At 30.3% G+C, this 10,069-nt stretch overlaps 2 protein-coding genes across 2 annotated transcripts; both read left to right on the top strand.

Annotated features, from left to right (window-relative positions):
- Nucleotides 1-6,237, top strand: LOC124430356 (prohormone-3). The gene is made up of 6 exons (XM_046976787.1): nucleotides 1-186; nucleotides 925-1,145; nucleotides 2,206-2,341; nucleotides 2,861-3,010; nucleotides 3,088-3,176; nucleotides 3,252-6,237. The coding sequence occupies exons 2-6, from the start codon at nucleotides 975-977 to the stop codon at nucleotides 3,393-3,395; spliced, it is 690 nt and encodes a 229-aa protein (XP_046832743.1). The 5' UTR covers nucleotides 1-186; nucleotides 925-974; the 3' UTR covers nucleotides 3,396-6,237.
- Nucleotides 6,238-6,715: 478 nt separating this feature from the next.
- LOC124430302 (T-complex protein 1 subunit epsilon) lies at nucleotides 6,716-10,034 on the top strand. The gene is made up of 7 exons (XM_046976645.1): nucleotides 6,716-6,993; nucleotides 7,503-7,927; nucleotides 8,018-8,210; nucleotides 8,315-8,584; nucleotides 8,918-9,103; nucleotides 9,375-9,699; nucleotides 9,778-10,034. The coding sequence occupies exons 1-7, from the start codon at nucleotides 6,886-6,888 to the stop codon at nucleotides 9,909-9,911; spliced, it is 1,641 nt and encodes a 546-aa protein (XP_046832601.1). The 5' UTR covers nucleotides 6,716-6,885; the 3' UTR covers nucleotides 9,912-10,034.
- The last annotated feature ends 35 nt before the right edge of the window (nucleotides 10,035-10,069 follow it).

The following is a 10,069-nucleotide window of genomic DNA, read 5'->3' as shown; positions in this document are numbered from 1 at the left end:
TAGGTAGAAGTATAGATTACCTAAGGTTGCGAGGATTCAGCTCAGTCCTCCAACAAACATCAAAGAGGACTTGTTGATCTCCCCGAGCTGATAAAAAAGTGACTGCTCTCGCCACAATTCACACATCAACTCGACTAATCGTCAGTCATTCGAATTAAAAGCTTGGCCCTGGCGCAGGTGAATAATGTGAGTCACTTTTTTATTTTTTTTCAATAATTCTTTTTCTTTCAAAATCATCTTTTATAAGCCTATATTATAATATACACAATTATTTCATTAATTATTAATATGATTTGTAGAGTATATCATTAACAATTTGAAATTGCTTCTTTGAAAAATTTGCTTATAAATTTCAACAATTCGTAATTCTTCCTTTTTTTCGTAAGTTATTTTTCCTTTTTTTTCTTTTCATTTGAAAGTCGAAATATTTTGAAATAAATAGTCTGTAGTATCCTGTATAATTTTATATTTATATTAAATGCATCTCGATTTTTTTCACGAATAAAAAATGTATTAAAGAGACTCGTATCCTGAATAATAATTATATTCGTGTTATATCATTCGTTGTTAAGAATATTTCTATATTTTATCAAGTTGATTATTTTGTTACGTTGAACACAAAATCGTCGTAGTCACGCAAATGTAATGCTAATATGTAAGAAGAAATCACTATGTTAGATCTATGTACTTACTTTAAATGTTTGTGATCAAAATAAAATAAGAAATGAAATCATTCCTCGAAAGAATCAGAATCGATACAATGTAAGGATCCTTGAATCCTTTTTTTTTTTTTTTGAATCATTCAATTTGATCAGCGAAATTTAAAGAAATTAAATGAAGTTTCAAATTGCAATTGCTTCATTCTTATATAATTTTAATTCTTAAGATAAATATTTATTTCGATCAATAATGCTTCATTTATAGAGCGCTCAGCGACAAACTCCTACGATATAAAAAAAAAAGGAGAGAACTGAATGATGAAGATGCAAGCGAGTATCACGGTGGCTCTGATAGCTCTCATGAGCACGATGCACTTTGGGGTAGATGCATGGGGTGGACTTTTTAATCGTTTCAGTCCCGAGATGCTTTCCAACCTCGGTTATGGTGGACATGGTGGTTATTTGAGCAGATCGAGACTGTTACAGGTATGTAGATCATCAAACTATCCATTTTTTCTCGTCTATTTTCTTTTTCTTTTTCTTTTTTTTTTTTTTATAATAAAAATTCATTGAAGTTACTCAAATCTGGACACAAATTGGACATATTGTGTTTTTTGTCGCAATACGCAAAATACCTTCGATCGATAATCCCCCTCCCCCTCTCATTCTCTCTCTTTCTCTTGTTACTGCATATACAGTTTGGCGTTGCTACGTTCGAATTACGTCACTGGCATTCACGATAAGCAATCACTAATTACGTTTAACCATTGATAATTATATATTGAGATTGATTCTGCATCGAGTCTAATTATTGTCAATTTTATTTTCAATTATTATGATTTTTTTACTTTTTTTTTTTTTTGACAGACGATTTACATGATCCAATTAAGTATTGAATACATTTTATGCAGATGAATTAACTATTCTACATGAAAAGTGACTTGCTCTTGCTTTTAACTACTTGGAATTTAAGATTGCAATGAATTAATATCAGTTAGCTCGTGTTATCTCGTAAATAAGAAACTCAATAAAGTCGAGAAAGTGCTAAAAATATTGAGAGACAAGGTAACTCGAAAGTTCAAGCTGTGTCACCGTCACTAACGGTTTGAACTTCCTCGCAGGATCGATCGTAACAATGTAGCAGATTTAACCTTTGATCTTCTCTCTTTTTATTAGAAAAGAGAGAGAGAGACAAGAAAAAAATTCTTGTTGTAACGAGATCGAATAAAAATTATTAAACTAACTACTCAACGTTATAAAAAAAGTTGGCACATATTTCGCGGCTATGTAAACATGTTATAATTTCAATTGAATAATATTGATTTACACAACTGAGAGAATTAAAATAACATTTAAAATTAGACTAATGTTTAACTTTAATTAAAATTTTCTTTACCATTTTAATTTCCCAAGAATCTCGTACGAAAGAAATTATTGTTTTGAATACAAAATTTAAGTGAATTTAATCATTCTATTTCTTAGATTAAATACTCTTTGGAAATAAAAATTTTATATAACTCGAAACATTTTTTTCCTTTAATTAAAGGGACCACTTTCGGGAGGTTATGGAAATTCTTATGGGGATTCGTTGGAAGAAGAATCGGACGATCCGTGTTACGAGAAGAAATGCACAGCCAATGAACATTGTTGTCCTGGTTCGGTCTGCGTCAACGTTGATGGTGGTAAATCTCTATTAATGTCATTTTATTGTTTCGTCGATATGTGCCTATAATACTTACCGATAGGTGTCTAATCGATAAATTATGTTTAATCAATGTACATGCTAACAAGCAATCCTTTCGACGTATGTAAATTAACTTTTATCATTTACGAACGTACGTTAGTAATCCTTAAAGTATTGGATCCTTTCTTCTTAACACCCTATATAAAAGTACTTTTATCAAATTTTTATCACGATGAAAAAGAAATTGATTTAACTTACGTTTATACATAAAATGCATGAAAACAAGGTGGGGTAAAATGTTAAATGCTATAAAGGAGAATAAACGGAGAGCTATCAAGTAGTAAAATTACAATTTTGACACAGTTCTACGTAATTCTACGTAATAATATTATTTTTAATATATCTAATATATACATAGGATATTTATATACTATGAATAAAACAAGTATAAAAATTGTTTCGTAAATTGTTTAAATCGATCATTATCAAATTAAATTTCGTAATTGATAAATTTCAGTCGTTGGAACATGCCTATTCGCTTACGGACTAAAACAGGGTGAACTTTGCAGAAGAGATAACGATTGTGAAACAGGTTTGATGTGTGCTGATATAGCAGGAGGAGAAACTCGATCGTGTCAACCACCGGTTACTTCAAACAAACAGTACAGTAAGGATCCTTTTCGTAATTCTAATCGTAATTTTATCAATAAAAATTCTATTCTGAGTAAATGATGCATTTTTTAGACGAGGAATGCAACATGTCAGGTGAATGTGATATCGGTCGTGGCTTGTGTTGTCAATTGCAGAGGCGACATCGACAAACGACTAGAAAGGTAATTAAATTAATTATCAATTATTCGTAACGATAGGGATTTTAAAATATAAATATATCATATTTCTGTCCTTAGGTTTGCTCTTACTTCAAAGATCCTTTGGTATGCATTGGCCCTGTTGCGACGGACCAAATAAAATCTATCGTACAATATACTTCCGGTGAGAAACGTATCACTGGACAAGGGAATCGTCTTTTTAAACGAGTACCCTTCGCCTAAACTATCTCATCCCTTTCTTTGGCTTTCGAGGAGGAGAGGTAAAAAGTAAAAGATAAAAAGAGAAGACGATTGGAAGAGTTTTAAACGTCAAAATTCTCCTCCACCAAAGCACGTAGATAATAAGCTATGTCGATTTAACGCAATTACGACGATCCCGTTCGTATTCCATGAACTCCACTTCGAGTTGATAAGTATATCTCAACGGTATAACTGGCGAAACAACAACAACAGAAAAAAACAAAAAAAAAAAAAAAAAAAAAAAAGAAAAAGAGAAAACAAGAAAAAAAGAAAGAAAAACGTAAAAGAGACGAAAGGAAAGAACGTTACGAGATCGTCGAGATATATTTAAGTCACTTTGAAAATTCTGGGTGACGATACGAGACGCCTTCCTGTGTTTTCTCCTAATCTTATGACTGATAATATACGGATACATATCACATTGGACCGTCATCTTATATCGTTAAAGATAAAGCAAGTACGATGATCTTTTTCGTAAAGAGAAAGAAAGAAAGAAAATCCTTCCTTCGTTCTGCTTGTCGAACGGTTGCTTGCAGAATGTTTTTGTCGAGAACACGAGACGATACTTCTAAATCTTTCTTTTCGATCTTTCCTTCCAACTTTTTTATCTTCTCGATCGTTCTAAAACGCAAACAACGCCATGAACGAACAAGTTCCGAGTCATTCTGCAGGCAATAAACCGTCTCGTAGATTCTCCTTTGCTCTTTGTAAATGTGTAAAAGAATTCTAAGTTCGATCGCTATAGATCGATTAATAATATTCGCCTTTTCAATCATATCGATTGAATTCGTCTATGATAAAATTGTACGCGAAAGGGGAGACTATTAACACTGATCGATAGTTAGGAAGTCTTACAATAAATGTATAGACTACAGATTATCGTAATTTTCTTTCTTCACGTTCTATATCAAATGAAAAGGTATAATCGAACGTTCTTCGTATTCAGTGGTGAAGGAACTAAACTAAAATATTTCAAAATGGAAAGTAAACGTGACAAAGACGCGAATTAGTATTTAACTTAATCGATGTTTGATGAATTTATCGTAACGTGTTGTTATATAGACGTCTTTTCTGAATTAAATATCACTTAATCGTTCTGAATATTGTTAATCGGTGTAATACACGGCATAACTATATATATATATTTATATATATATATATATATATATATATATATATATATATCTATGTTATATATATATATATATATATATAAAAAATTACATACATACTTATATATATTTATGTGAAAGTGATAACGTACGAGCTATACCAAAATATACGTATCAAGGAAAGTCTTGTTCTTCTAGATTTTGTTGAGAGAGCTATCGTTTTTATCTATATTGCGAATTAAAGTCAAAATGTTGAATCAACTACGGCGAAACGGGGATAAGAAAATTGATAAAATCGTAATATCGATTGTGGAATTATCATTCTGCCACATATCACGTGTTAAATGGGAAAAATCGCGTTGTTAATTAAGATAATATATAAATATGTATGTGACACGTCGGTTAATTGTATAGACGTATGTTCGCATGAACATGATCTGAGATGCGTTCGTGATGTTAAAACGAAGAGAAAGCGTAAACGAAAATAAAAACAAAAAAAAAAGAGACAAAAAATAAAAAAAAAAGTAATAAATAAATAAAAAATAAGAATAAGAAAAGGAAAAAGAACTAAAGAAATGATGAAAGATCATAAACGCGCGCTCGCGAAAACCTTTCTGAAATGCTTAGAGTACCTGTCGCCTTGTCGTACGTCTTTCCAAATAATGATTCCTTGTTTCTACGCTACTGATGAGAGTCGTCGAGAGTCCGAATACATATCTATAATTTTCAATGACACGTACATACATACATATACATATATTATATATATATATATATACATATATATATATATATATATATATATATATATACACTTATAAATTAAAATTAAATATACTCAAAAGTGTTAACATTATTACATAAGGAAAAGTCAAACATATCAATCGAATGCCTAAAAGCATTAAGAATGTTTTAAATATGAATGTTATATCGAAATTATATTTTTATCTTTGATCCGTATGTATAATTAAGCTATACATATATATATACATATACACATACATATATATATATTTGCATAGTATTCATATATTTTCTCGAGGCATATATATATATATACATATATATAATATATATATATATACATATATATATATATATACATATAATATATACACATATAGTCTATACACGTTCTTTTTTTATGTCGTACGTATGTAATACTCGATATGCAATTTCCAACAAAAAAATTCTTTTCTGTCAAAGAACTTGATTCAAGAAGCCTAAACAATTATATTCATCTTTCTTATTAATTTATAACGATAGTATATGTTCTTATTAGTCTACAACGATATTATTTATAATTGTCCTTACCCTTTACCTTCTGTCTTCCCGATGTAAGGAAACGATAATGAAAAAATGAGCTGCATAAAAATACATATCATAGATATAAGATACTCGATCTTACGAGGGAAGATTCGAAATATATTTAGAACAACTGTATAAGCGGAAAAGTGTATAAAAAAAAAAAAAAAAAAAAATCGAATGTTCATACGTACGATGTATCATAGAATTTAAGGAATTTGGCCGTGTCTGGCTTCGAGTCAAAAGTACCTCTATTGAATGAATTAATTCCAAAGTAATTATATGTGTGAGACTATCTAATACACAAATAAATGTATCGTTCAAACAATACAACATTAAAGAGCTCTAATAGTAATAAATGTGAAGTAACGATGAATAGTAAATAAATTTGAAAACTCCTATCAGTACTTCGATTCGTATATCTTTTCTCCTTGAACATTTAAAATAAATCTTAAAGAATTCGATCAATCATCGATTGCTTATTTAAAAGAAAATTTTAAGAAGGAACTATAATTTTTAAAATCAATGAAATAAAATACTTAAATAGAATAATATTAAAGATATACATGATTTGTCTAAATTTCTAAATTCTTTTTGAATATTAAAAATTTGCTTTATTGTTTAAAATAATAATAATAATAAATATTATATGGCAAATAATATCGATTGGCCACCCTGAATATTAGTGCTTTATTATCAATTTTCAATAAAATTGACAAGTTTTCTATAAATTTATTTGCCATTTTTGAATATAACTCACTTGTTCGACAAAAAATCGAATATCGACGGATAATTTAAACTTACCGCTTCTTCGTTGAACAACCCGGAAAAGATGGCAGCACTTCCACAAAGATTGTGATGCAGGAAAAGATGGCAGCACTTCCACAAGGATTTTGATGCACTTCCACAAGGATTGTGATGTACTTCCTTCTTTCCTGTGCTATCCTCGTCATTAGTGATTTCTTGGGAGCGTGAACTATTAGGATTACAACGTTTTAATAAATATTTTAATTCTATAATATTCGAGAAGTAATTGTTTTGAAAATTAAAATAAAATGACTGCTATACCGGGAACTGTGGCGTTTGATGAATATGGTCGTCCATTTATCATCTTAAGAGATCAAGAGAAACAAAAACGATTAACCGGTATCGACGCTATTAAGGTACGAATTCAGACATTAATATAATATATCTTTTATAATATTTATAAACTATATATTCATATCATATATTATATCGCAATTGTGTTTTATACAAGTTTGAATGAATCATTTTATTTCGATATTTACTCAAATTTATAGTTAGCCATGTGAAGAGCGTAATGGCGACATTCTGGGCTTGGCATTATTTCAATTCAATTTTGAAACAAATACAATTTTTATTATTTATTTAAGATACGAAAGATTTTGTTCTAATTTTAAACGAATTTATTTGAACGAAATGAATCGCTTATATATTTTTCAATTAATTCTTTAGTAATGTTCATTTATATACATCGGCGTATGAAATCAATGAGATCATTTTCTACCCATAAAAGGAAATCTGTTTGGTATTCGTGACGTTCTTGCTCCATTTTATAATAAAATAAGACGTTTCGATTTTTAAAAATAACTTTTAATAATAATGAATTTGTGTGTAAAATTAAATAATAAATAATAATCTGCATTTTCAGTCGCATATATTAGCAGCCCGTAATGTGGCTAATACTCTTAGAACATCTTTGGGTCCAAAAGGTTTGGATAAGTTGATGGTAAGCTCGGATGGAGATGTTACCGTTACCAATGATGGAGCTACAATTTTGAAGAATATGGATGTAGACCATGAAGTTGCAAAATTAATGGTCCAATTGTCTCAATCTCAAGACGATGAGATTGGAGATGGTACCACTGGAGTAGTTGTATTAGCTGGTGCTTTGTTAGAACAAGCTGAACAATTATTAGATAAAGGAATACATCCGATAAGAATAGCGGATGGATTTGAAATGGCTGCTAAATGTGCAACTGATCATCTTAAAACAATTACGCACAAGTTTCCAGATAGTGTAGAAAATTTAGAACCTTACATCAAGATTGCTATGACATCTCTGGGCTCTAAAATGTAATTATTCATTTTGTGACAGCTTTTACCTTTAAAAATTTTGCTATTTATTCTAACCATGATCTAAATAATATATGCTTTTATTTCTAGTATCAATAAATGCCATAGACAAATGGCAGAAATTGCAGTGAATGCCGTATTAGCTGTCTATGATCATGTTACATGGGACGTTAACTTTGAATTAATCAAAATAGAAGGAAAAGTTGGTGGTAGATTAGAAGATACTGTATTAGTACGTGGTGTAGTTATTGACAAAGATTTCAGTCATCCTCAGATGCCAAAGGTAATACATATGATTTATGAAATATATATATATATATATATAATATCTGTTTGAAACTTTATAAATTGATATCTAATTATTTCGATGTTAATAATTTTTTTCAGAGGTTAGAAAATGTCAAATTAGCAATCTTAACTTGTCCCTTTGAACCACCAAAACCCAAGACGAAACATAAGCTTGACGTCACTTCGGTAGAAGACTATAGAGCATTGCGCGAATATGAAAGAGAGAAATTTACAGAAATGGTAAAATTAGTTAAAGATGCTGGCACAACTCTTGCCATTTGTCAATGGGGATTTGACGATGAAGCAAATCATCTTCTTTTGCAAAATGATTTACCAGCAGTTAGATGGGTTGGCGGTCCAGAAATAGAAGTAAGTTTTCATACACAGTAGTAATATCTTTTTTCTGTATATATATATATATGTCTTATTTGCCCAATGATGACAAAGTGTACTGGAGGAGGTGTAAAAGTTAGGAAAATTGGTCTGTTTTGATTCATATGATCTTTGCATTGTTTTACCATTTAACGTCATGTTAATTGTTATAAAAATAAAAGGATCCTTTTTGAATTATCTATCCAACGCTCCTACTTTTGCTGTGTCTCTGATGACTATAAGATTATGAGATCTGAGGGCTCTGCCTTATATTCGTATATTAACATAATGTTGTTAATACGGATTATACAAAAATATAATATTTTCTAGTTAATTGCTATTGCAACGGGTGGTCGTATCGTACCAAGATTCGAGGAATTAACACCAGAGAAACTTGGTTACGCAGGTGTTGTCAGGGAATTATCTTTTGGTACTACCAAAGACAAAATGCTCGTTATTGAGGAATGTAAAAATTCTCGTGCAGTAACTATCTTTATACGTGGAGGTAATAAGATGGTAAGAAATTTTCATAAAATACTTTTGATATATGTAATTCAAGCAAGGAGAATTTCAGTCGTGTCTTTTATACATTTTACTGACCAGACACCTTGCAAAATTAATGCATAATATGATTTTAATAACGTTCAATGTATCTTTATTTCATTGATCAAATGCGTCTTCATGCTACAGCTTAGTGTTTAGAATTATACAAAAGAAGCTTTTAATTACTTATACAGGGTAAATATGTAAAAGCTTTACTTCATCTTTCTTTCTTTCTTTAATCTAGATTATCGAAGAAGCTAAACGTGCCATTCACGATGCATTGTGCACGGTACGCAACGTATTAAATACCAAAGATAAAAAGATTTTGTACGGCGGTGGTGCAGCAGAAATTTCGTGTGCATTGGCATGTGCAGCACAAGCCGATAAGATAAGTACTTTAGAGCAATATGCATTCCGTGCATTTGCCGAGGCCTTGGAAGCTGTTCCAATGGCATTGGCAGAAAATTCAGGTCTTTCCCCGGTAGATGCTCTTGCAGAGATAAAGGCACGACAATTAACAGAAGATAATCCATCTTTGGGAATTGATTGTTTAAATCGCGGAACCGCAGGTAATTATTCATTTTTATGTCGAATAATGTTTTTAAAATCTACAATTGACAATAAAATTAAATATTCATATATTGCAGATATGAAAGTGCAAAATGTTATTGAAACATTAGCAAGCAAAACTCAACAAATTTGTTTGGCGACTCAATTGGTAAAAATGATATTGAAGATCGACGACGTACGTTCACCAAATGATGCCAGTGACGCAGCCTAAATTAATTATTTTTACTTGTTGAATGTATTAATACTGTTTTTATGTATTCGTATTTCATATCTCTTTCGCAATCACGACATAACAAAATGTTAATTTATATGATAATAAAAAATTGCAATACTATCTTTTTTTTCTAAAATTATTTCACTTATATAATG

Source organism: Vespa crabro, chromosome 18 (genome assembly GCF_910589235.1).
Source record: "Vespa crabro chromosome 18, iyVesCrab1.2, whole genome shotgun sequence".
NCBI classification, from domain to species: domain Eukaryota; kingdom Metazoa; phylum Arthropoda; class Insecta; order Hymenoptera; family Vespidae; genus Vespa; species Vespa crabro.
This window is presented reverse-complemented; position numbering and strand designations above follow the sequence as displayed.

What these genes read in the sequence shown, in the direction of transcription:
- LOC124430302 (XM_046976645.1), top strand. Translation starts at nt 6,886, where the DNA reads ATGACTGCTATACCGGGAACTGTGGCGTTTGATGAATATGGTCGTCCA. An exon ending in GTCATCCTCAGATGCCAAAG is followed by an intron (nt 8,211 to 8,314) that starts GTAATACATATG and finishes AATTTTTTTCAG; the next exon opens with AGGTTAGAAAATGTCAAATT. An exon ending in TTGGCGGTCCAGAAATAGAA is followed by an intron (nt 8,585 to 8,917) that starts GTAAGTTTTCAT and finishes AATATTTTCTAG; the next exon opens with TTAATTGCTATTGCAACGGG.
- LOC124430356 (XM_046976787.1), top strand. Translation starts at nt 975, where the DNA reads ATGATGAAGATGCAAGCGAGTATCACGGTGGCTCTGATAGCTCTCATG. An exon ending in CTGCGTCAACGTTGATGGTG is followed by an intron (nt 2,342 to 2,860) that starts GTAAATCTCTAT and finishes GATAAATTTCAG; the next exon opens with TCGTTGGAACATGCCTATTC. An exon ending in ATCGACAAACGACTAGAAAG is followed by an intron (nt 3,177 to 3,251) that starts GTAATTAAATTA and finishes TTCTGTCCTTAG; the next exon opens with GTTTGCTCTTACTTCAAAGA.